Source organism: Oncorhynchus keta, unplaced genomic scaffold, assembly GCF_023373465.1.
Source record: "Oncorhynchus keta strain PuntledgeMale-10-30-2019 unplaced genomic scaffold, Oket_V2 Un_contig_2736_pilon_pilon, whole genome shotgun sequence".
Taxonomy (NCBI): domain Eukaryota; kingdom Metazoa; phylum Chordata; class Actinopteri; order Salmoniformes; family Salmonidae; genus Oncorhynchus; species Oncorhynchus keta.
Genome location: NW_026285487.1, coordinates 292476 through 320000, shown reverse-complemented (window position 1 = coordinate 320000; position 27525 = coordinate 292476). Strand labels below are relative to the sequence as shown.

Below are 27525 nucleotides of genomic sequence, written 5' to 3'. Positions count from 1 at the left end.
CACAAGCATTTCGCTACACTCGCATTTAACATCTGCTAACCATGTGTATGTGACAAATAAAATTAGATTTGATTTGACACACACACCGTGATACAAACACACACACACACCGTGATACAAACACACACACACACAGTGATACAAACACACACACACGGTGATGCACACACACACACACACAGTGACACACACACACACACAGTGACATACACACAGTGACACACACACACACAGTGACACACACACCGATACGCCCTCACACACTGATACACACACTGATACGCCCTCACACACTGATACGCCCTCACACACTGATACACACACTGATATACACACTGATATACACACTGATACGCCCTCACACACTGATACGCCCTCACACACTGATACACACACTGATATACACACTGATATACACACTGATACGCCCTCACACACTGATATACACACTGATACGCCCTCACACACTGATACACACACTGATATACACACTGATATACACACTGATACGCCCTCACACACTGATACACACACTGATACACACACTGATATACACACTGATACACACACTGATACACACACTGATACACACACTGATATACACACTGATACGCCCTCACACACTGATACACACACTGATACACACACTGATATACACACTGATACGCCCTCACACACTGATACACGCACTGATACACACACTGATACGCCCTCATACACTGATACACACACTGATATACACACTGATACGCCCTCACACACTGATACACACACTGATATACACACTGATACGCCCTCACACACTGATACACACACTGATACACACACTGATACGCCCTCACACACTGATACACACACTGATACACACACTGATACGCCCTCACACACTGATATACACACTGATACACACACTGATACGCCCTCACACACTGATATACACACTGATATACACACTGCTACGCCCTCACACACTGATACACACACTGATACGCACACTGATACACACACTGCTACACACACTGATACGCCCTCACACACTGCTACGCCCTCACACACTGATACACACACTGATACACACACTGATACACAGACTGATACACACACTGATATACACACTGATACACACACTGATATACACACTGATATACACACTGCTACGCCCTCACACACTGATACACAGACTGATACACACACTGATATACACACTGATACACACACTGATATACACACTGATACACCCTCACACACTGCTACGCCCTCACACACTGATACACACACTGATACACACACTGATACACACACTGATACACACACTGATACACACACTGATACACACACTGATACACACACTGATACGCCCTCACACACTGCTACGCCCTCACACACTGATACACACACTGATACACACACTGATACACACACTGATACACACACTGATACGCACACTGATACACAGACTGATACACACACTGATACACACACTGATACGCACACTGATATACGCACACTGATATACGCACACTGATACACACACTGATACACACACTGATACACACACTGATACGCACACTGATACGCACACTGATACACACACTGATACACACACTGATACGCACACTGATACGCCACTCTCACTGATCTCCCCTCTTCTCTCTCTCCCCCCTCTTCTCTCTCTCTCTCCCCCTCTTCTCTCTCTCTCTCCCCCTCTTTTCTCTCTCTCTCCCCCTCTTCTCTCTCTCTCTCTCCCCCTCTTCTCTCTCTCTCCCCCTCTTCTCTCTCTCTCTCCCCCTCTTCTCTCTCTCTCTCCCCCTCTTCTCTCTCTCTCTCCCCCTCTTCTCTCTCCCCCTTCTCTCTCCCCCCTTCTCTCTCTCTCCCCCTCTTCTCTCTCTCTCCCCCCTCTTCTCTCTCTCTCTCCTCTCTTCTCTCTCTCCCCTCTTCTCTCTCTCCTCTCTTCTCTCTCTCCCCTCTTCTCTCTCTCCCCCTCTTCTCTCTCTCTCTCCCCCTCTTCTCTCTCTCTCTCCCCCTCTTCTCTCTCTCTCCCCCTCTTCTCTCTCCCCCCCTTTCTCTCTCCCCCCTTCTCTCTCTCCCCCCTTCTCTCTCTCTCTCTCTCTCTCTCTCTCTTCTCTCCCTCTCTCCCCTCTCTCTCTCTCTCTCCCTCTTCTCTCTCTCTCTCCCTCTTCTCTCTCTCTCTCCCCTCTTCTCTCTCTCTCTCTCTCTCTCTCTCCCCTATTCTCTCTCTCTCTCTCCCCTCTCTCTCTCTCCCCCTCTTCTCTCTCTCCCCTCTTCTCTCTCCCCCTCTTCTCTCTCTCTCTCTCTCTCTCTCTCCCCTCTTCTCTCTCTCCCCTCTTCTCTCTCTCTCTCTCTCTCTCTCTCTCTCTCTCTCTCTCTCTCTCTCTCTCTCCCCTATTCTCTCTCTCTCTCTCTCTCTCTCTCCTCCCTATTCTCTCTCTCTCTCCCCTCTTCTCTCTCTCTCTCTCCCCTCTTCTCTCTCTCTCTCTCTCTCCCCTCTTCTCTCTCTCTCCCTTCCCTCTCTCTCCTCTCTCTCTTTTTCAGCCATTTGCCAGACAAGTCCTCCAGATGGGACGATCCGTCCTGTCGAGGGGGCGGAGGGGATGGTTCCCACGGTAACATTCCATCGCTGTTGTCGATGGCGACGCGGAGTCACATGGACATAACCACGCCACCTCTGCCTCAAGTCAGCGCTGAGGTGTTGAGAGTAGCGGAACACAGACATCGCAGAGGACTGATGTATCCAGAGATATACCACATACTGACCAAGGTAACAGACACAGAGGACTGATGTATCCACAGATATACCACATACTGACCAAGGTAACAGACACAGAGGACTGATGTATCCACAGATATACCATATACTGACCAAGGTAACAGACACAGAGGACTGATGTATCCACAGATATACCACATACTGACCAAGGTAACAGACGCAGAGGACTGATGTATCCAGAGATATACCACATACTGACCAAGGTAACAGACACAGATATACCACATACTGACCAAGGTAACAGACACAGAGGACTGATGTTTCCACAGATATACCACATACTGACCAAGGTAACACAGGACTGATGTATCCACAGATATACCACATACTGACCAAGGTAACACAGGGACTGATGTATCCACAGATATACCACATACTGACCATAACACAGAAGACTGTTACCAGACCACAGACACAGGACTGATGTATCCACAGATATACCACCTACTGACCAAGGTAACACAGAAGACTGATGTATCCACAGATATACCATATACTGACCAAGGTAACAGACACACAGGACTGACGTATCCACAGATATACCACCTACTGACCAAGGTAACAGACGCAGAGGACTGATGTATCCAGAGATATACCACATACTGACCAAGGTAACAGACGCAGAGGACTGATGTATCCACAGATATACCACCTACTGACCAAGGTAACAGACACAGATATACCACATACTGACCAAGGTAACAGAGAGGTCTGATGTATCCAGAGATATACCACATACTGACCACGGTAACAGACGCAGAGGACTGATGTATCCACAGATATACCACCTACTGACCAAGGTAACAGACACAGATATACCACATACTGACCAAGGTAACAGAGAGGTCTGATGTATCCACAGATATACCACATACTGACCAAGGTAACAGACACAGATATACCACATACTGACCAAGGTAACACAGAGGACTGATGTATCCACAGATATACCACATACTGACCAAGGTAACACAGAGGACTGATGTATCCACAGATATACCACATACTGACCAAGGTTACAGACACAGAGGACTGATGTATCCACAGATATACCACATACTGACCAAGGTAACACAGAGGACTGATGTATCCACAGATATACCACATACTGACCAAGGTTACAGACACAGAGGACTGATGTATCCACAGATATACCACATACTGACCAAGGTAACACAGAGGACTGATGTATCCACAGATATACCACATACTGACCAAGGTAACAGACACAGAGGACTGATGTATCCAGAGATATACCACATACTGACCAAGGTAACACAGAAGACTGATGTATCCACAGATATACCACATACTGACCAAGGTTACAGACACAGAGGACTGATCCACAGATATCCACAGATATGTATCCACAGATATACTACTGACCAAGGTAACACAGAGGGACTGATGTATCCACAGATATACCACATACTGACCAAGGTAACAGACACAGAGGACTGATGTATCCACAGATATACCACATACTGACCAAGGTAACAGAGGACTGATGTATCCACAGATATACCACATACTGACCAAGGTAACACAGAGGACTGATGTATCCACAGATATACCACATACTGACCAAGGTAACAGACACAGAGGACTGATGTATCCACAGATATACCATATACTGACCAAGGTAACAGACACAGAGGACTGATGTATCCACAGATATACCACATACTGACCAAGGTGACACAGAGGACTGATGTATCCACAGATATACCACATACTGACCAAGGTAACAGACACAGAGGACTGATGTATCCACAGATATACCACATACTGACCAAGGTGACACAGAGGACTGATGTATCCACAGATATACCACATACTGACCAAGGTAACAGACACAGAGGACTGATGTATCCACAGATATACCACATACTGACCAAGGTAACAGACACAGAGGACTGATGTGTCCACAGATATACCACATACTGACCAAGGTAACAGAGGACTGATGTATCCAGAGATATACCACATACTGACCAACGTAACAGACACACAGGACTGATGTATCCAGAGATATACCACATACTGACCAAGGTAACACAGAGGACTGATGTATCCACAGATATACCACATACTGACCAAGGTTACAGACACAGAGGACTGATGTATCCACAGATATACCACATACTGACCAAGGTAACACAGAGGACTGATGTATCCACAGATATACCACATACTGACCAGGGTAACAGACACAGAGGACTGATGTATCCACAGATATACCACATACTGACCAAGGTAACAGACACAGAGGACTGATGTATCCACAGATATACCACATACTGACCAAGGTGACACAGAAGACTGATGTATCCACAGATATACCACATACTGACCAAGGTAACAGACACAGAGGACTGATGTATCCACAGATATACCATATACTGACCAAGGTAACAGACACAGAGGACTGATGTATCCACAGATATACCACATGCTGACCAAGGTGACACAGAGGACTGATGTATCCACAGATATACCACATACTGACCAAGGTAACAGACACAGAGGACTGATGTATCCACAGATATACCACATACTGACCAAGGTAACAGACACAGAGGACTGATGTGTCCACAGATATACCACATACTGACCAAGGTAACAGAGGACTGATGTATCCACAGATATACCACATACTGACCAAGGTAACAGACACAGAGGACTGATGTGTCCACAGATATACCACATACTGACCAAGGTAACAGACACAGAGGACTGATGTGTCCACAGATATACCACATACTGACCAAGGTAACACAGAGGACTGATGTATCCAGAGATATACCACATACTGACCAAGGTAACAGACACAAATATACCACATACTGACCAAGGTAACACAGAGGACTGATGTATCCACAGATATACCACATACTGACCAAGGTAACACAGAGGACTGATGTATCCACAGATATACCACATACTGACCAAGGTAACAGACACAGATATACCACATGCTGACCAAGGTAACACAGAGGACTGATGTATCCACAGATATACCACATACTGACCAAGGTAACAGACACAGAGGACTGATGTATCCACAGATATACCACCTACTGACCAAGGTAACAGACACAGAGGACTGATGTATCCAGAGATATACCACATACTGACCAACGTAACAGACACACAGGACTGATGTATCCAGAGATATACCACATACTGACCAAGGTAACACAGAAGACTTATGTATCCACAGATATACCACATACTGACCAAGGTAACAGACACAGAGGACTGATGTATCCACAGATATACCACATACTGACCAAGGTAACAGACACAAATATACCACATGCTGACCAAGGTAACACAGAGGACTGATGTATCCACAGATATACCACATACTGACCAAGGTAACAGACACAGAGGACTGATGTATCCACAGATATACCACATACTGACCAAGGTAACACAGAAGACTTATGTATCCACAGATATACCACATACTGACCAAGGTTACAGACACACAGGACTGATGTATCCACAGATATACCACATTCTGACCAAGGTAACAGACACAGAGGACTGATGTATCCACAGATTTACCACATACTGACCAAGGTAACACAGAAGACTTATGTATCCACAGATATACCACATACTGACCAAGGTAACAGACACACAGGACTGACGTATCCACAGATATACCACATACTGACCAAGGTAACACAGAAGACTGATGTATCCACAGATATACCACATACTGACCAAGGTAACAGACACAGAGGACTGATGTATCCACAGATATACCACATACTGACCAAGGTAACACAGAGGACTAATGTATCCACAGATGTACCACATACTGACCAAGGTAACAGACACAGAGGACTGACGTATCCACAGATATACCACATACTGACCAAGGTTACAGACACAGAGGACTGATGTATCCACAGATATACCACATACTGACCAAGGTTACAGACACAGAGGACTGATGTATCCACAGATATACCACCTACTGACCAAGGTAACACAGAAGACTGATGTATCCACAGATATACCATATACTGACCAAGGTAACAGACACACAGGACTGACGTATCCACAGATATACCACCTACTGACCAAGATAACAGAGGACTGATGTATCCACAGATATACCACATACTGACCAAGATAACAGAGGACTGATGTATCCACAGATATACCACATTCTGACCAAGGTAACAGACACAGATATACCACATACTGACCAAGGTAACAGACACAGAGGACTGATGTATCCACAGATATACCACATACTGACCAAGGTAACAGACACAGATATACCACATACTGACCAAGGTAACACAGAGGACTGATGTATCCACAGATATACCACATACTGACCAAGGTAACAGACACAGAGGACTGATGTATCCACAGATATACCACCTACTGACCAAGGTAACAGACACAGATATACCACATACTGACCAAGGTAACAGAGAGGTCTGATGTATCCAGAGATATACCACATACTGACCAAGGTAACAGACGCAGAGGACTGATGTATCCACAGATATACCACCTACTGACCAAGGTAACAGACACAGATATACCACATACTGACCAAGGTAACAGAGAGGTCTGATGTATCCACAGATATACCACATACTGACCAAGGTAACAGACACAGATATACCACATACTGACCAAGGTAACACAGAGGACTGATGTATCCACAGATATACCACATACTGACCAAGGTAACACAGAGGACTGATGTATCCACAGATATACCACATACTGACCAAGGTTACAGACACAGAGGACTGATGTATCCACAGATATACCACATACTGACCAAGGTAACACAGAGGACTGATGTATCCACAGATATACCACATACTGACCAAGGTTACAGACACAGAGGACTGATGTATCTACAGATATACCACATACTGACCAAGGTAACACAGAGGACTGATGTATCCACAGATATACCACATACTGACCAAGGTAACAGACACAGAGGACTGATGTATCCAGAGATATACCACATACTGACCAAGGTAACACAGAAGACTGATGTATCCACAGATATACCACATACTGACCAAGGTTACAGACACAGAGGACTGATGTATCCACAGATATACCACATACTGACCAAGGTAACACAGAGGACTGATGTATCCACAGATATACCACATACTGACCAAGGTAACAGACACAGAGGACTGATGTATCCACAGATATACCACATACTGACCAAGGTAACAGAGGACTGATGTATCCACAGATATACCACATACTGACCAAGGTAACACAGAGGACTGATGTATCCACAGATATACCACATACTGACCAAGGTAACAGACACAGAGGACTGATGTATCCACAGATATACCATATACTGACCAAGGTAACAGACACAGAGGACTGATGTATCCACAGATATACCACATACTGACCAAGGTGACACAGAGGACTGATGTATCCACAGATATACCACATACTGACCAAGGTAACAGACACAGAGGACTGATGTATCCACAGATATACCACATACTGACCAAGGTGACACAGAGGACTGATGTATCCACAGATATACCACATACTGACCAAGGTAACAGACACAGAGGACTGATGTATCCACAGATATACCACATACTGACCAAGGTAACAGACACAGAGGACTGATGTGTCCACAGATATACCACATACTGACCAAGGTAACAGAGGACTGATGTATCCAGAGATATACCACATACTGACCAACGTAACAGACACACAGGACTGATGTATCCAGAGATATACCACATACTGACCAAGGTAACACAGAAGACTTATGTATCCACAGATATACCACATACTGACCAAGGTAACAGACACAGAGGACTGATGTGTCCACAGATATACCACATACTGACCAAGGTAACAGAGGACTGATGTATCCAGAGATATACCACATACTGACCAACGTAACAGACACAGAGGACTGATGTATCCACAGATATACCACATACTGACCAAGGTAACACAGAAGACTTATGTATCCACAGATATACCACATTCTGACCAAGGTAACAGACACAGAGGACTGATGTATCCACAGATTTACCACATACTGACCAAGGTAACACAGAAGACTTATGTATCCACAGATATACCACATACTGACCAAGGTAACAGACACACAGGACTGACGTATCCACAGATATACCACATACTGACCAAGGTAACACAGAAGACTGATGTATCCACAGATATACCACATACTGACCAAGGTAACAGACACAGAGGACTGATGTATCCACAGATATACCACATACTGACCAAGGTAACACAGAGGACTAATGTATCCACAGATGTACCACATACTGACCAAGGTAACAGACACAGAGGACTGACGTATCCACAGATATACCACATACTGACCAAGGTTACAGACACAGAGGACTGATGTATCCACAGATATACCACATACTGACCAAGGTTACAGACACAGAGGACTGATGTATCCACAGATATACCACCTACTGACCAAGGTAACACAGAAGACTGATGTATCCACAGATATACCATATACTGACCAAGGTAACAGACACACAGGACTGACGTATCCACAGATATACCACCTACTGACCAAGATAACAGAGGACTGATGTATCCACAGATATACCACATACTGACCAAGATAACAGAGGACTGATGTATCCACAGATATACCACATTCTGACCAAGGTAACAGACACAGATATACCACATACTGACCAAGGTAACAGACACAGAGGACTGATTTATCCACAGATATACCACATACTGACCAAGGTAACAGACACAGAGGACTATACCACATACTGACCAAGGTAACACAGAGGACTGATGTATCCACAGATATACCACATACTGACCAAGGTAACACAGAGGACTGATGTATCCACAGATATACCACATACTGACCAAGGTAACAGACACAGAGGACTGATGTATCCAGAGATATACCACATACTGACCAAGGTAACAGACACAGATATACCACATACTGACCAAGGCACCACAGACACTCTTTGTTGTGGTTGTCCATGTTTAATCAATACGTCTTGAGGTGTGGAATATGGCCACGCAAAGCGGAGTACTCGGACACAGCCCTTAGCAGTGGTATATAACACACACCCCTGAAATGCCTTATTTCATGGCTTTCAGCCAATCAGCATTCACGGCTCGAACTCCCCAGTTTCTAATGTCAGATAATGACTTCCACTTCTGCCTCTGTCTGTTAGTGTGTCTGTAGGGTTGCAGAGTAACAGGCATTTGAAGGTGCATCTCTGGCCTCAAGCCTCCATTGACACAGGGCCAATCAGCAGTTGCTTTCTCTCCATCCCTCTACATCCCTCTCTCTACATCCCTCTCTCTCTCTCCCCCACTCTCCCCCACTCTCTCTCTCTCTCTCTCTCTCTCTCTCTCTCCCCCTCCAACCCTCTCCCTCTCTCTCTCTCTCGCCCTCTCTCTCCCTCTCTCTCTCGCCCTCTCTCTCCATCCCTCTCTCTCTCTCGCCCTCTCTCTCCATCCCTCTCTCTCTCTCGCCCTCTCTCGCCCTCTCTCGCCCTCTCTCTCTCTCGCTCTCTCTCTCTTCCTCTCTCTCTCGCCCTCTCTCTCTTTCTCTCTCTCTCGCCATCTCTCTCAATTCAATTCAAGGGCTTTATTGTCATGGGAAACATGTGTTAACATTGCCAAAGCAAGTGAGGTAGATAATATACAAAAATGAAATATACAAAAATGAAATAAACAATCAAAATTAACCGTAAACATTACACATACAGAAGTTTCAAAACAATAAAGACATTACAAATGTCATATATATATACAGTGTTTTAACAATGTACAAATGGTTAAAGGACACAAGATAAAATAAATATGGGTTGTATTTACAATGGTGTTTGTTCTTCACTGGTTGCCCTTTTCTCATGGCAGCAGGTCACAAATCTTGCTGCTGTGATGGTACACTGTGGAATTTCACCCAGTAGATATGGATCTGTGTAATCTGAGGGAAATATGTCTCTCTAATATGGTCATCCATCTCTCTCTCCATCCCTCTCAGGGAGAGATAAAGATGGCGGTGTGTATAGAAGATGATTGTAACAGTGAACTGCCTCCAGCCTCTCTGCTGTTCAGAGCAGCCAGACAGTACAGCTATGGGGTCCTCTTCAGCCTAGCTGAAACACACCGACGCCTCGAGAGACTCGCCATGCGCAACAGAGGACCCCTCGAAGGTGAGGGAAGGAAGGAAGGAGGGAGGGAGGGAAGGAAGGAAGTGAACAATTTAGTTTTGCTTGTACTATTGCCTTACTTTTCCCCTCTCTCTCTTTCTCTCCCTGGTTGTTTGTCTTGTCTCTTTCTCTCCCTGGTTGTTTGTCTTGTCTCTTTCTCTCCCTGGTTGTTTGTCTTGTCCCTTTCTCTCCCTGGTTGTTTGTCTTGTCTCTCTCTCTCCCTGGTTGTTTGTCTTGTCCCTTTCTCTCCCTGGTTGTTTGTCTTGTCCCTTTCTCTCCCTGGTTGTTTGTCTTGTCTCTTTCTCTCCCTGGTTGTTTGTCTTGTCTCTTTCTCTCCCTGGTTGTTTGTCTTGTCCCTTTCTCTCCCTGGTTGTTTGTCTTGTCTCTCTCTCTCCCTGGTTGTTTGTCTTGTCTCTTTCTCTCCCTGGTTGTTTGTCTTGTCCCTTTCTCTCCCTGGTTGTTTGTCTTGTCCCTTTCTCTCCCTGGTTGTTTGTCTTGTCTCTTTCTCTCCCTGGTTGTTTGTCTTGTCTCTTTCTCTCCCTGGTTGTTTGTCTTGTCTCTTTCTCTCCCTGGTTGTTTGTCTTGTCTCTTTCTCTCCCTGGTTGTTTGTCTTGTCTCTTTCTCTCCCTGGTTGTTTGTCTTGTCCCTTTCTCTCCCTGGTTGTTTGTCTTGTCTCTTTCTCTCCCTGGTTGTCATCCCCTCCAGTTCCTCCAGTGATAGTGAAGGAGTGGTCCAGTGGAAAGTCGAAGTCGGCCCTGACCCCGGAGCTGGTTCCAGCGCTGTGCTTCAGAGAGTGGACCTGTCCTAACCTGCGGAGGCTGTGGCTTGGTAGAGCCAGTGAAGATCGCTCCCGGAGGACCAGAGCTTTCCTAGCCTGTCTGCGCTCTGACTGTCCTGCCTTACTCAACCCTGCTCAGGTCCCACAACACCTTCTGCTCATGTGCTGCGTGCTCAGGTGAGACTGGAAGTGTGTGTGTGTGTGTGTGTGTGTGTGTGTGCTGCGTGCTCAGGTGAGACTGGAAGGGTGTGAGAGGTGTGTGTCTGTGTACCACGTGTGTATACTGCGTGCTCAGGTGAGACTGGGTGTGAGAGGGGTGTGTGTGTGTACCACGTGTGTGTCGTGTGTTAAGGTGTGTGTGTGTGTGTGTTAACAGGTATATGATGCAGTGGCCAGGTGGTCGTATTCTACAGAGACATGAGTTAGATGCCTTCCTGGCCCAGGCAGTCTCTAACCAGCTCTACGAACCAGACCAGCTACAGGAACTGAAGGTACAACACACACTAGACACAGCCAACACTGCTGCACCAGGTCCAGTTTGAAGGTAAAGCTGGTTCCTAAGCACTTCCCAGAGGGGGCCATTGCTGGAGAAGGTAAAGCTGGTTCCTAAGCACTTCCCAGAGGGGGCCATTGCTGGAGAAGGTAAAGCTGGTTCCTAAGCACTTCCCAAAGGGGGCCATTGCTGGAGAAGGTAAAGCTGGTTCCTAAGCACTTCCCAGAGGGGGCCATTGCTGGAGAAGGTAAAGCTGGTTCCTAAGCACTTCCCAGAGGGGGCCATTGCTGGAGACCTGTTGGGGAAAGCTGTGCCAGTATGCTACAGGTTCAGGACAGCCCATCATATCTTTGAGCATCAACTGCGCCTCTGGACCCAATAGTTTGAGTCATGGAGTGAGGAGGAGAGGAACCGTTTCCTGCACATTCTAGAAGAGAGGGACCCGATGTTAGCTGCCCACTTGTACATGGGTGTTGCTGGGTCAGCAGGGAGAAGAGAGAGACAATGAGTGGGTGGTAGACAGTTGATGAACTGGTACATGGGTGTTGCTGGGTCAGCAGGGAGAAGAGAGAGACAATGAGTGGGTGGTAGACAGTTGATGAAGTGGTACATGGGTGTAGCTGGGTCAGCAGGGAGAAGAGAGAGACAATGAGTGGGTGGTAGACAGTTGATGAACTGGTACATGGAGGAGCATATGTTTGGAGACGAGGACATATCTGTGGCGAGGAGCAGTGCGGCAGGTAGACAAGCGGTTAAAAGCGTTGGGCCAGGTACCAAAAGGTTGCTGGTTCGAATCCCTGAGCCACCTAGATGAAAAATCTGTCCATGTGACCTTGAGCATGGCACATAACCCTAATTACTGCTGTAAGTCGCTTTTGTATAAGAGCATCTGCTAACTGACTACAATGTGAAATTACTATTTATTATAATAACCAAAAAAGTGTTAAACAAATCAAAATATATTTTCTTCAAAGTATTCAGCTGACAGCTTTGCACATACTTGGCATTTTCTCAACCAGCTTCACCTGGAATGCTTTCCCACCAGTCTTGAATTAGTTCCCAAGACTCATCCCAAACCATCTCAATTGGGTTGAGGGGGGGGGGGTCCTTTTGTATTTTTTCTCAGGCCTGCATTGATTTAGTCACCCTAATTCTGACCATCCTACTGGGGTAAACTCCAATAACTTTAGAATGGATTATGATAGAGACATGAGGTTTGGAACATTGGTTTTCTTAGAGGATTATCTGTACAGTTAACATATTATTTTACCCATTGGTCAAAAGATGCCTTTTTGATTGGACACATTATTTCATGTGTGTCTGTAGGTGGAGAAAGTAGACAGTCGGGGGGTCCAGCTGGCGTCTCTCTTCATGGCGGGCGTGGACACTGCTCTGTTGGTCAACGACGTGTGTGGTCAGCCGTTACCATGGGAACACTGCTGCCCCTGGGGCTTCTTCGACGGGAAACTCTTCCAGACCAAACTGGCCCGTGCCGCCCGAGACCGGCAGGCTCTGCTCGACATGTGTGAAGGACAGGTCGGTCGGGGGGGGGGGGTTGGATGGCCATTGTCCCCCATGAGACAAATTGCTTTCTGTGACCCATGTAAAAGGCTAACTCGACTTCCGGGATTTATAAGTGTATATCGTTTTCTGTCCAACAGGAGGAGCTGGTGTCTCGTGTGGAGAAGATGCGCCAGGCCATTCTAGAAGGCATCAACTTCTCTCGTCCTCCTCCCCCTCCTCCTCTCCCCCCTCCTTCCTTCCTGCCCCCTCCCCCCTTCTACCCTCTGCCTCCCCTCTACCCTCCCCGGCCCATGGGAAACATGCCACACCACCACCCTCAACATCCTCACCCTCATCACCACTCACACCCAGCCCAGCATAGACCCAGAGCCTTCCCAGGTGAGCATCTCACACACACACACACACACACACACACACGTTCACAAGTGCACACACATATCCAATAGATCAAATCAAAGATCCAGACGCCGAGGCGTTGGTGTTGGATCCAAGACGCTGAGGCGCTGGTGCTGGATCTGAGACGTCTGTGCTGGATCCGAGGTGTTGGTGCTGGATCCGAGATGTCGTGTTGGATCCAAGATGCCTAGCCGTTGATGCTGGATCTGAGGCGTTGGTGCTGGATCTGAGGCGTTGGTGCTGGATCTGAGGCGTTGGTGCTGGATCTGAGGCGTTGGTGCTGGATCTGAGACGCGTTGGTGTTGGATTTGAGATGCCGAGGCGTTGGTGTTGGATCCAAGATGCCAAGGTGCTGGTGCTGCATCCGAGATGCCGAGGCGTTGGTGCTGGATCTGAGGCGTTGGTGTTGGATCCAAGACGCCGAGGCATTGGTGCTGGATCTGAGGCGTCGGTGTTGGATCCGAGGCGTCGGTGTTGGATCCGAGGCGTCGGTGTTGGATCCGAGGCGTCGGTGCTGGATTCGAGGCGTCGGTGCTGGATTCGAGGCGTCGGTGCTGGATTCGAGGCGTCGGTGCTGGATTCGAGGCGTCGGTGCTGGATTCGAGGCGTCTGTGCTGGATCCGAGGCGTCTGTGCTGGATCCGAGGCGTCTGTGCTGGATCCGAGGCGTCTGTGCTGGATCCGAGGCGTCTGTGCTGGATCCGAGGCGTCGGTGCTGGAGCCGAGGCGTCGGTGCTGCATCTGCGATGCATAGGTGTTGGATCCAAGACGCCGAGGCGTTGGCTTCGAGACGCAAAGGCGTTTCGATCTGAGGCGTTGGTGCTGGATCTGAGGCATTGGTGCTGGATCCAAGACGCAGAGGCATTGGTGCTGGATCTCAAGATGTTTTGCTGTTGGATCCAAGACACCGAGGCATTGGTGCTGGATCTGAGGTGTCGGTGCTGGATCCGGGGCGTTGGTGCTGGATCCAAGACGCTTTGGTGTTGGATCCGAGATGCCGAGGCTTTGGTGCTGGATCCGAGGCGTCGGTGCTGGATCCGAGACGTCGGTGCTGCATCAGACGCCAAAGTGTTGGTGCTGGATCCGAGGCGTCTGTGCTGGATCCGAGGCGTCTGTGCTGGATCCGAGGCGTCGGTGCTGGATCCGAGGCGTCGGTGCTGGATCCGAGGCGTCGGTGCTGGATCCGAGGCGTCGGTGCTGGATCCGAGACGCCGAGGCGTTGGTTTCGAGACGCCGAGGCGTTGGCTTCGAGACGCAAAGGCGTTTGGATCCGAGGCGTTGGTGCTGTATCCGAGACGCCGATGCTGCATCCGAGACGCCGAGGCATTTGTGCTGGATCTGAGGTGTTGGTGTTGGATCCGAGACGCCGAGGCGTTGGTGCTGGATCTCAAGACGCTTTGGTGTTGGATCCAAGACACCTAGGCATTGGTGCTGGATCTGAGGTGTCTGTGCTGGATCCGGGGCGTTGGTGCTGCAGAGGATTTGGTGCTGGATCTGAGGTGTTGGATCCGAGATGCCGAGGCTTTGGTGCTGGATCCGAGGCGTCGGTGCTGGATCCGAGGCGTCTGTGCTGGATCCGAGGCGTCTGTGCTGGATCCGAGGCGTCTGTGCTGGATCCGAGGCGTCTGTGCTGGATCCGAGGCGTCTGTGCTGGATCCGAGGCGTCGGTGCTGGATCCGAGGCGTCGGTGCTGGATCCGAGGCGTCGGTGCTGGATCCGAGGCGTTTGGATCCGAGGCGTTGGTGTTGGATTTGAGATGCCGAGGCGTTGGTGTTGGATTCGAGACGCCGAGGCGTTGGTGTTGGATCCAAGATGCCAAGGTGCCGGTGCTGCATCCGAGATGCCGAGGCGTTGGTGCTGGATCTGAGGTGTTGTGGATACAAGACGCTGAGGCGTTGGTGTTGGATCCAAGACGCTGAGGTGCTGGTGCTGCATCCAAGATGCCGAGGCGTTGGTGCTGGATCTGAGGCGTTGGTGCTGGATCCAAGACGCTGAGGCATTGGTGTTGGATCCAAGACGCCGAGGCACTGGTGCTGCATCCAAGACACCGAGGCATTGGTGCTGGATCTGAGGCGTCGGTGTTGGATCCGAGGCGTCGGTGTTGGATCCGAGGCGTCGGTGTTGGATCCGAGGCGTCGGTGCTGGATCCGAGGCGTCGGTGCTGGATCCGAGGCGTCGGTGCTGGATCCGAGGCGTCTGTGCTGGATCCGAGGCGTCTGTGCTGGATCCGAGGCGTCTGTGCTGGATCCGAGGCGTCTGTGCTGGATCCGAGGCGTCTGTGCTGGAGCCGAGGCGTCGGTGCTGGAGCCGAGGCGTCGGTGCTGGAGCCGAGGCGTCGGTGCTGCATCTGCGATGCATAGGTGTTGGTGTTGGATCCAAGACGCCGAGGCGTTGGCTTCGAGACGCAAAGGCGTTTGGATCTGAGGCGTTGGTGCTGGATCTGACGCCGAGGCATTGGTGCTGGATCTCAAGATGCTTTGCTGTTGGATCCAAGACACCGAGGCATTGGTGCTGGATCTGAGGTGTCGGTGCTGGATCCGGGGCGTTGGTGCTGGATCCAAGACGCTTTGGTGTTGGATCCGAGATGCCGAGGCTTTGGTGCTGGATCCGAGGCTTTGGTGCTGGATCCGAGGCGTCGGTGCTGGATCCGAGGCGTGCTGGAGCCGAGGCGTCGGTGCTGGATCCGAGGCGTCGGTGCTGGATCCGAGACGCCGAGGCGTTGGTTTCGAGACGCCGAGGCGTTGGCTTCGAGACGCAAAGGCGTTTGGATCCGAGGTGTCGGTGCTGTATCCGAGACGCCGAGGCACTGGTGCTGCATCCGAGACGCCGAGGCATTTGTGCTGGATCTGAGGTGTTGGATCCGAGACGCCGAGGCGTTGGTGCTGGATCTCAAGACGCTTTGGTGTTGGATCCAAGACACCTAGGCATTGGTGCTGGATCTGAGGTGTCTGTGCTGGATCCGGGGCGTTGGTGCTGCAGAGGATTTGGTGCTGGATCTGAGGTGTTGGATCCGAGATGCCGAGGCTTTGGTGCTGGATCCGAGGCGTCGGTGCTGGATCCGAGGCATCTGTGCTGGATCCGAGGCATCTGTGCTGGATCCGAGGCGTCGGTGCTGGATCCGAGGCGTTTGGATCCGAGGCGTTGGTGTTGGATCCGAGGCGCCGGTGTTTGATCCGAGACGCCGAGGGGTTGGTGCTGGATCAGAGGCGTTGGTGCTGGATCAGAGGCGTTGGTGCTGGATCAGAGGCGTTGGTGTTGGATCCAAGACGCCGAGGCATTGGTGCTGGATCTGAGGTGTCGGTGCTGGATCCGACGCGTTGGCTTCGAGACGCCGAGGCGTTTGGATCCGAGGCGTCGGTGCTGGGGCCGAGGCGTCGGTGCTGGGGCCGAGGCGTCGGTGCTGCATCTGCGATGCATAGGTGTTGGTGCTGGATCCGAGACGCCGAGGCGTTGGCTTCGAGACGCAAAGGCGTTTGGATCCGAGGCATTGGTGCTAGATCTGAGGCATTGGTGCTGGATCTGAGGCGTTGGTGCTGGATCCGAGACGCCGAGGCATTTGTGCTGGATCTGAGGTGTTGGTGTTGGATCCGAGACGCCGAGGCGTTGGTGCTGGATCTCAAGACGCTTTGGTGTTGGATCCAAGACACCTAGGCATTGGTGCTGGATCTGAGGTGTCTGTGCTGGATCCGGGGCGTTGGTGCTGGATCCGAGACGCAGAGGATTTGATGCTGGATCTGAGGTGTTGGTGTTGGATCCGAGATGCCGAGGCTTTGGTGCTGGATCCGAGGCGTCGGTGCTGGATCCGAGGCGTCGGTGCTGGATCCGAGGCGTCGGTGCTGGATCCGAGACGCCAACGCATTGGTGCTGGATCTGAGGTGTCGGTGCTGGATCCGGGGCGTTGGTGCTGGATCAGAGGCTTTGGTGCTGGATCTGAGGCGGTTGTGTTGGATCCGAGATGCCGAGGCGTCGGTGCTGGAGCCGAGGCGTCGGTGCTGTATCCAAGACGCCAAGGCGTTGGTGCTGGATCCAAGACGTTGGTGCTGCATCAGAGACGCCAAAGTGTTGGTGTTGGATCCGAGGCAGTGGTGTTGGATCCGAGGTATTGGTGCTGCATCTGCGATGCATAGGCATTGGTGCTGGATCCGAGGCGTTGGTGCTGGATCCGATTGGTGCTGGATCCGAGGCGTTGGTGCTGGATCCGAGGCGTTGGTGCTGGATCAGAGGCGTTGGTGCTGGATCAGAGGCGTTGGTGTTTGATCAGAGACGCCAAGGCGTTGGTGCTGGATCCGAGGCATTGGTGCTGGATCCGAGGCGTCGATGCTGGATCCGAGGCGTTTGGATCCGAGGCGTTGGTGTTTGATCCGAGGCGCCGAGGGGTTGGTGCTGGATCAGAGGCGTTGGTGTTGGATCCAAGACGCCGAGGCATTGGTGCTGGATCTGAGGTGTCGGTGCTGGATCCGACGCGTTGGCTTCGAGACGCCGAGGCGTTTGGATCCGAGGCGTCGGTGCTGGGGCCGAGGCGTCGGTGCTGGAGCCGAGGCGTCGGTGCTGGGGCCGAGGCGTCGGTGCTGCATCTGCGATGCATAGGTGTTGGTGCTGGATCCGAGACGCCGAGGCGTTGGCTTCGAGACGCAAAGGCGTTTGGATCCGAGGCATTGGTGCTAGATCTGAGGCATTGGTGCTGGATCTGAGGCGTTGGTGCTGGATCCAAGACGCCGAGGCACTGGTGCTGCATCCGAGACGCCGAGGCATTTGTGCTGGATCTGAGGTGTTGGTGTTGGATCCGAGACGCCGAGGCGTTGGTGCTGGATCCGAGGTGTTGGTGCTGGATCAGAGGGGTTGGTGCTGGATTAGAGGCGCCGAGGCATTGGTGCTGGATCTGAGGTGTTGGTGCTGGATCTGAGGTGTTGGTGCTGGATCTGAGGTGTTGGTGCTGGATCAGAGGGGTTGGTGCTGGATCAGAGGGGTTGGTGTTTGATCAGAGACGCCGAGGTGTTGGTGCTGGATCCGAGGTGTTGGTGCTGGATCCGAGGCGTTGGTGCTGGATCCGAGGCGTTGGTGCTGGATCCGAGGCGCCGAGGCGTTGGTGCTGGATCCGAGGCGTTGGTGCTGGATCCGAGGCGTTGGTGCTGGATCCGAGGCGTTGGTGCTGGATCCGAGGCGTTGGTGCTGGATCAGAGACGCCAAGTCGTTGGTGCTGGATCCGAGGTGTTGGTGCTGGATCAGAGGCACCGAGGCGTTGGTGCTGGATCCGAGGTGTTGGTGCTGAATCAGAGGGGTTGGTGCTGGATCAGAGACGCCAAGGCGTTGGTGCTGGATCCGAGGTGTTGGTGCTGGATCAGAGGGGTTGGTGTTTGATCAGAGACGCCGAGGTGTTGGTGCTGGATCCGAGTCGTTGGTGCTGGATCAGAGGCGTTGGTGCTGGATCAGATTCGCCGAGGCGTTGGTGCTGGATCCGAGGCGTTGGTGCTGGATCCGAGGCGTTGGTGCTGGATCCGAGGCGTTGGTGCTGGATCCGAGGCGTTGGTGCTGGATCCGAGGCGCCGAGGCGTTGGTGCTGGATCCGAGGCGTTGGTGCTGGATCCGAGGCGTTGGTGCTGGATCCGAGACGCCGAGGCGTTGGTGCTGGATCCGAGGTGTTGGTGCTGGATCAGAGGGGTTGTTGCTGGATCAGAGGCGCTGAGGCGTTGGTGCTGGATCCGAGGCGTTGGTGCTGGATCTGAGGTGTTGGTGCTGGATCAGAGGGGTTGGTGCTGGATCAGAGGGGTTGGTGTTTGATCAGAGACGCCGAGGTGTTGGTGCTGGATCCGAGGTGTTGGTGCTGGATCCGAGGCGTTGGTGCTGGATCCGAGGCGTTGGTGCTGGATCCGAGGCGTTGGTGCTGGATCCGAGGCGTTGGTGCTGGATCCGAGGCGTTGGTGCTGGATCAGAGGGGTTGGTGCTGGATCAGAGACGCCAAGTCGTTGGTGCTGGATCCGAGGTGTTGGTGCTGGAACAGAGGCACCGAGGCGTTGGTGCTGGATCCGAGGTGTTGGTGCTGAATCAGAGGGGTTGGTGCTGGATCAGAGACGCCAAGGCGTTGGTGCTGGATCCGAGGTGTTGGTGCTGGATCAGAGGGGTTGGTGTTTGATCAGAGACGCCGAGGTGTTGGTGCTGGATCCGAGTCGTTGGTGCTGGATCCGAGGTGTTGGTGCTGAATCAGAGGGGTTGGTGCTGGATCAGAGACGCCAAGGCGTTGGTGCTGGATCCGAGGTGTTGGTGCTGGATCAGAGGGGTTGGTGTTTGATCAGAGACGCCGAGGTGTTGGTGCTGGATCCGAGTCGTTGGTGCTGGATCAGAGGCGTTGGTGCTGGATCAGATTCGCCGAGGCGTTGGTGCTGGATCTGAGGCGTTGGTGCTGGATCCGAGGCGTTGGTGCTGGATCCGAGGCGTTGGTGCTGGATCCGAGGCGCCGAGGCGTTGGTGCTGGATCCGAGGCGTTGGTGCTGGATCCGAGGCGTTGGTGCTGGATCCGAGGCGTTGGTGCTGGATCCGAGACACCGAGGCGTTGGTGCTGGATCCGAGGTGTTGGTGCTGGATCAGAGGGGTTGTTGCTGGATCAGAGGCGCTGAGGCGTTGGTGCTGGATCCGAGGCGTTGGTGCTGGATCCGAGGTGTTGGTGCTGGATCAGAGGCGCCGAGGCGTTGGTGCTGGATCCGAGGCGTTGGTGCTGGATCCGAGGCGTTGGTGCTGGATCAGAGACGCCGAGGCGTTGGTGCTGGATCCGAGGTGTTGGTGCTGGATCAGAGGGGTTGTTGCTGGATCAGAGGCGCCGAGGCGTTGGTGCTGGATCCGAGGTGTTGGTGCTGGATCAGAGGCGCCGAGGCGTTGGTGCTGGATCCGAGGTGTTGGTGCTGGATCAGAGGCGCCGATGCGTTGGTGCTGGATCCGAGGTGTTGGTGCTGGATCAGAGGCGCCGATGCGTTGGTGCTGGATCCGAGGCGTTGGTGCTGGATCCGAGACGCTGTTCGTGCACCAGGAAGTTTGATGTTCTATCTGCACTTTCCAAGCACACTTTTATCTGTCTTTTAATGAGCAGGTCTGCAGTCGATCCCCCCCCAGGGAGGGAAGTTGGAGATAGCCGGAATGGTGGTGGGGCAGTGGGCCGGGAACAAACCACTGCGTGGCAGAGGGGGATTCAACATGCAGGTGGTGTCAGTCGGGGCTGGGAGAGGGTAAGACGCTGCTGCTCTCTAAATTAAACTGTCTCCATACTTACTTGAGTCTAATATGACTTTTTACTAATCCCTCTCTCCCCCGTCCCTCCAGAAGGGGTAAGGACATCCCAGTGAAAGGAGGGCGAGGAGGTAAAAAGGTGACTGCCAACAGAATAAAGGTTTGACATCAGAATAAGGTCAAGCCATAGAATAAGCGGTGTGTTGTCACACTAAATGTAAAGGGACCGTTAGATGTAGTTTTAAATAAGCATTAACACTTTCTCTCCTTGCCTCTAGACCTCACCCCCTCCCCCCTCCACCAGCCCCCCCAAGTCCTCTGAAGGTGAGGGTCTTAACTCTGGGGGTGTGGCCCAGAAGCTGAACGGCAGCCCTGCAGCCTCCGCTATTGGCCAGCCTTTGGATCTTCCCCCACTGGCCCAGCCAAACCCGTGTGCCTTAGCCAGCAAAGACAACCAATCAGAGGAGGCCCCTTGTTGCCTTGACAGCTGTCCTTCAGACGGAATGTAACGAAGGAGGATTGACTAGGCTTTCCCAGAATGCACCAGGGTGTTCTGAAAGTGCCGTCTGTGTTCCACTGCCTTCCCCTGTCTGTTAGCCTCGCCCATCAACACACCAACCAGGAAGTCAGAGAGGGGGAGGTGCTCTGCTCAATCAGTGGATTTGATTGAGGTGTTCCGCTAGCCTTTCCCCCCCTCTCTCTGCTTCTTTGTGTGATTGGTTCGGCAGAGCAGTAAGCCCAACCCCTTGATTTTGTCATGTTTTATTTTAACGATGAGAGGTTTTTCTCCATGAGTCCATTTTGTCTAAGCCCCACCTCCGCCCCATAAAGCCCTGCCCCCATGGCTGTTGTAGCCCCAGCACACTGTCTCATGTTGTAATGATCCCTCCCTAGTGTTAAAATTGATTGTGAATTGAAATGGGATGATGTGATCTACACTCCCCTACCGAGGTCCGCACAGTTAGACTTGAACTACAGTGTTTAGTAATAGTGGGTTTACACACACAGTAACGTTGACACTAAACACACACTGTTGGCCAGTCTGTTAGTTCCTGGGTTTGCTGGCCATTAGAGGTGTGTAAAGGTTTAGTTGCCCAACCCAGCCGTGTTGAGACCCCCTGACCGCGGATGTAAACTGTTGCCATAGGGACCTCATGGCAAGCGGCGTTCCATGTGAGGTCAGAGAGGAATAGAGAAAGGAGGATGGCGTTTGCTACATCCCCCTATACACCACCGATAATGATCTATTAGCATCAACCGCGCCTCTAACCTCCCCGCCAGACCCATCTGTATTAGCTATGCTGCGTTGTGTTGCTAATCGCAACACTACCTGGGGCGGCAAGTAGCCTAGTGGTTAGAGCGTTGGGCCAGTCACTGAAAGGTTACTGGATCAAATCCCAGAGCTGGCAAGGTAAAAATCTGCCGTTCTGCCCCTGAACAAGGCAGTTAACACACTGTTCCCCGGTAGGCCGTCATTGTAAATAAGAATTTGTTCTTAACTGACTTGCCTAGTTAAATAAAGGTTACATTTAAATATAAAATATTACCCTGAGCGTCGGTGTGTTAGCATAGCTTAGCCCCTTCAGTAGCATTTGCACCGCTAATGCGTTAGCATGCTAACGTAGGCCAGACCCTTGAATAACATTAGCACTTACGTTAATATGCTAGCATGCTAATTTAGCCTAGCCCAGCCGTGTTGAGACCCCCTGACCGCAGATGTATGTACGCACCTTAACCTGATGCTCCAACGTATGGAAGCTCTTACCCCTATATTATATTACTGCATTATCCCCTATGCTCTTATTGTATATCCCAATGGGGAGCACTTACTAATGTTGCATTCGTTGTGATTATTAATGAATTGACAGTCTGTCTGAGAGGGTTCCCCTGTGACCTAGGACATTTCTTTTACCTCTAACTTTAGACATTAGACACCTTTAGAGACTTCTTTTGTGCGTTAATATACCCCTGTTAACAATAGCTGTTTAAATGTGAGCAGAGTGGTCTTCAGAAGAGTCCCACTGGATCCCCTTACAGGTTAAAACACAGTCAAGACAAACACGGTGCCACATCAGGTGTTAGAGGTCAGATTGCTGCCCCTCTAACTGGCACCATGTCTAAATTAACCTCTCAATTGTCACCCTATTTCCTACATGGTGCACTACAACTCCTGTTCATCAGAAGCAGTGCATTATGGGGGTAGGTTGCCGTTATAGACAAGACCCGATGAAGTCCCAAAGCATAGACCCACACCAGCCCTGTCACCTGGCTGGCCAATCGGGACAGGCCTGGTAGCACCGCCGCCCCAACCCCGCCTGGTGATTAGCAGTCACCACGGCGATAGCACAGAGTTCTAAGCTCTTTAACCAACAGGAAGCACTTCCCCCAAACTACCTAGACAATCAGCAGGGGTTTGGGGTGGGCACACTTGAATGTTCTGCCCCAAATCTAAAGATCCTAAATAGTTGTGTAATTATGATAGAGGACAAAAATAAGTATTCCCTTAATAGGTGTGCTCTGAGAGGAATCAGAGTATTGACTTGTTTTAATGTTAGTAGATGACAGAGCAGAGAGGAATCAGAGTATTGACTTGTTTTAATGACAGAGCAGAGCAGTAGGATTGATCTGTCTGTCTCCTGGACATCTGTAGAAATAACATGGACTTAATCAACTCAACTAAACCAGCGTAGGGACATGGATGCTGCCCAAAGGACTCCTAGTCCTTCTACTGCACTACTTCTGTTTATGGCCCATAGGGCTTTGGTCAGAAGTAGTGCACTATATAGGGAATGGGGTACCATTTGGGAGGCACCCAATATGACTCCCTGGCAAGGCAACAGAAGGAGACCATGTCAATGACTTGATGCTGTATCTATCTGATGGTAGGCCGAAGACAATGTTTCCCAAACTCGGACCTGGGGACGCCATGGTTTTTTCCCCCCTAGCACAGCTGATTCAAATAATCAAAGCTGTGTAGTGCTAGGGTCAGAACCAAAAGGTGCACCCGGGAGAGGGTTGACTGAGTTGGGGAAACGCTGGTCTAAAATCTTAACTGTTTAACTGAAGGAAACCCTGACCAGATGAAATGGCACCCTATTCCCTACATTCTGACTGATCCTCTTCGCTCCTGTGAAGAACCTAAGGATTCCACAAGACTGCCTCTGCTGCTGATCTTCAGACTTATACTCATAGGGTACACAGTCATTGTTGATATTTAAATCACTGAGCCCACCGTTAAGATCCATTACACGGAGACACAACAAACGGCCTGTTAACTTGTCAACAAACAAGTACCAAATGAAAGCCAGGGTTTTACTGACGGCTGGTTATTGACTACAGCTGAAGCATACAGAGCATTGTTAGGCGTGCTGCTACTGTAGTTGTAGGACAGTAGTAACAGTATTGGACGAAGCTCTTCAGGACTGTAGGTAAAACACAAACATAAAGGGCGACATTCTGTCTGCTAAATAGTCCAATTCCAGCCCCAACTACCTTAGTAGCATCTCCATAGCACCACAAAGCCCAAAGTTGCAAAAAGCAAACATAGCATCTAAATACACTTCAACCAAAATGATTTTAGAAAGCTGTGGCTCGAGACTCCATGGCGTACAAAGGGTTGTGGAACTGCTTAAAGCAAATCATCTCTGCTTTCTGATGGTTGTTGTAAAACGAGACTTTGGAGATTAACCCCACATGAAGTATTAATCCAGTCGTCTCAGGGCTATCTAGCAGACAGATTTGAACCCCTAGACTGGCTAGAGAAGAGCCCCACTGGTCATATAATACCCAGCATGACTAGACGACTACAATTCATACATATATATGTAGATACAGTACATATTCATGGGTTGCACCTCCGTCACTCGGTTGCATCATGCCATTGTTGGGAACGTTCTCAAGCAGGCCTCTATCGGTGGCGCCATAGTGGCGCCCTAAAGTTGCCATTAAAAAAAGTCATTTTTGGAAATACAATGACATTGCTAAAGTAGTCAAGTATTTAGTAGGAAACAATTTTGCCAGCGTTATTCATGCCGTCAAATTTACTTTGATTACGATGTTGTCATTAGCTAGCAAACTTTGTCTAAAACCTCATTTTTAAAAATGGCATCACCTCTATCTTAGCTAGCTTTCTAGCTAATGTTACACTGCGTTTAAAGTCAATCTGGTGGCCTCACCTGAATCTTAGCTAGCTTTCTAGCTAATGTTATACTGTATCTAAAGTCAATCTGGTGGCCTCACCTCAATCTTAGCTAGCTAGCTGATGTTATACCGTATCTAAAGTCAATCTGGTGGCCTCACCTCAATCTTAGCTAGCTAGCTGATGTTATACTGTATCTAAAGTCAATCTGGTGGCCTCACCTCAATCTTAGCTAGCTAGCTGATGTTATACCGTATCTAAAGTCAATCTGGTGGCCTCACCTCAATCTTAGCTAGCTAGCTAATGTTATACCGTATCTAAAGTCAATCTGGTGGCCTCACCTCAATCTTAGCTAGCTAGCTAATGTTATACCGTATCTAAAGTCAATCTGGTGGCCTCACCTCAATCTTAGCTAGCTAGCTGATGTTATACTGTATCTAAAGTCAATCTGGTGGCCTCACCTCAATCTTAGCTAGCTAGCTGATGTTATACCGTATCTAAAGTCAATCTGGTGGCCTCAATCTTAGCTAGCAGCTGATGTTATACTTAGCTAGCTAGCTGATGTTATACCGTATCTAAAGTCAATCTGGTGGCCTCACCTCAATCTTAGCTAGCTAGCTGATGTTATACCGTATCTAAAGTCAATCTGGTGGCCTCACCTCAATCTTAGCTAGCTAGCTAATGTTATACCGTATCTAAAGTCAATCTGGTGGCCTCACCTCAATCTTAGCTAGCTAGCTGATGTTATACCGTATCTAAAGTCAATCTGGTGGCCTCACCTCAATCTTAGCTAGCTAGCTGATGTTATACCGTATCTAAAGTCAATCTGGCGTCATATTATTTTCTCCTCCTGAATGTCATTGCATTTCCAAGCCACTGTAATGCACTTTGGATGAAATCATCATCAGTAGAACGCTCAGTCGTGCCTCAGTTCAAAACGAACGTTCTAAACAATATTGTGACAAAACTTGCAACCCATGAATAATGCTTTGCCCTTTTTCTCATGACATTACTGTAGCACATTAAGATAATGGGACACTGCAGGTCATGAGTATTTCTGTTCAGCCAGGAGGAGGAGTGGGCCTACTTATGTCACTCCGCTAGCTGGAAAATTACGTTCCTGTCGACTCACTCGTAAGAATACTTACTCACGCGCGCACAGTAGTTGTTACCAGCCCTCTCTGTGTTTGTGCTGAAGTGATGTAATGTTACTGTTCCCCGTCAGTTACTGTCTGTGGGTGAAGCAGAGAGACTTGGTAACACCTACTGTTGTGCCGAGCTGCAGTCTGACACACACACAGCCCTCTTGACTCGTCAGAATACTGGCACGCACACACACACACATTGATGTCACACCCTGAGTTAGACACTAGCTAGTATGGATAAAGGCAACAACATAACTCCCACTGTTATCCGTGTCTGATTTAGTTGTATTAGATTTTATTGATCAGTGAATTTATTGCATATTTTAATATTCCTCTATATACCAACATCTCCTCTCTCTTCAGCCCCCTCGCTCTTCAACCCCCCTCGCTCTTCAACCCCACCCTCTCTTCAACCCCACCTCTCTTCACCCCCTCGCTCTTCAACCCCTATCGCTCTTCAACCCCCCCTCGCTCTTCAACCCCACCTCTCTTCACCCCCCCTCGCTCTTCAACCCCTATCGCTCTTCAACCCCCCCTCGCTCTTCAACCCCACCTCTTTCACCCCCCACCCCGCTCTTCAACCCCACCTCTCTTCACCCCCCCCTCGCTCTTCACCCCCACCTCTTTTCACCCCCGTCTTCTCGCTTTCTGTCCCCCTCATTAGGTAGTTCTGCTTAAAGCCCGTAGAGTAGTCTGGTACACCAACACACAGTCTGTCTGGTACACCAACACACAGTCTGTCTGGTACACCAACACACAGTCTGTCTGGTACACCAACACACAGTCTGTCTGGTACACCAACACACAGTCTGTCTGGTACA

The 27525-nt window shown here is 50.2% G+C and overlaps 1 protein-coding gene and 2 long non-coding RNA genes across 6 annotated transcripts in view; 1 reads left to right on the top strand and 2 right to left on the bottom strand.

The window, feature by feature from the left end:
- The window catches only part of fam120c (family with sequence similarity 120C), a 57586-nt gene extending 31510 nt beyond the window's left edge, over positions 1–26076 (top strand). The window contains exons 8-16 of one of the 2 annotated variants that reach the window (XM_052506711.1): positions 2554–2779; positions 10848–11019; positions 11722–11971; positions 12171–12285; positions 13614–13823; positions 13949–14189; positions 21285–21420; positions 21515–21560; positions 21700–26076. In XM_052506711.1, coding sequence (XP_052362671.1) covers positions 2554–2779; positions 10848–11019; positions 11722–11971; positions 12171–12285; positions 13614–13823; positions 13949–14189; positions 21285–21420; positions 21515–21560; positions 21700–21930 — 1627 coding nt within the window. In that variant the 3' untranslated portion in view covers positions 21931–26076. Of the gene's footprint in view, positions 1–2553; positions 2780–10847; positions 11020–11721; positions 11972–12170; positions 12286–13613; positions 13824–13948; positions 14190–21284; positions 21421–21514; positions 21582–21699 lie in introns of both variants that reach the window. The other variant, XM_052506710.1, reaches the window with a different exon arrangement.
- On the bottom strand, positions 25631–26368 carry LOC127922841 (uncharacterized). 3 transcript variants are annotated; one of them, XR_008112511.1, is made up of 3 exons: positions 26219–26368; positions 25841–26020; positions 25631–25780 (listed from the first exon to the last, which is right to left on the bottom strand). It is a non-coding gene; the product is annotated as an uncharacterized LOC127922841 (long non-coding RNA). The 3 variants fall into 3 exon arrangements; XR_008112513.1 differs by having other exon boundaries at positions 25901–26020; XR_008112512.1 differs by having other exon boundaries at positions 25841–25960; positions 26159–26308.
- A 589-nt stretch (positions 26369–26957) lies between these two features.
- On the bottom strand, positions 26958–27525 carry LOC127922842 (uncharacterized). The gene is made up of 3 exons (XR_008112514.1): positions 27267–27525; positions 27167–27204; positions 26958–27092 (listed from the first exon to the last, which is right to left on the bottom strand). It is a non-coding gene; the product is annotated as an uncharacterized LOC127922842 (long non-coding RNA).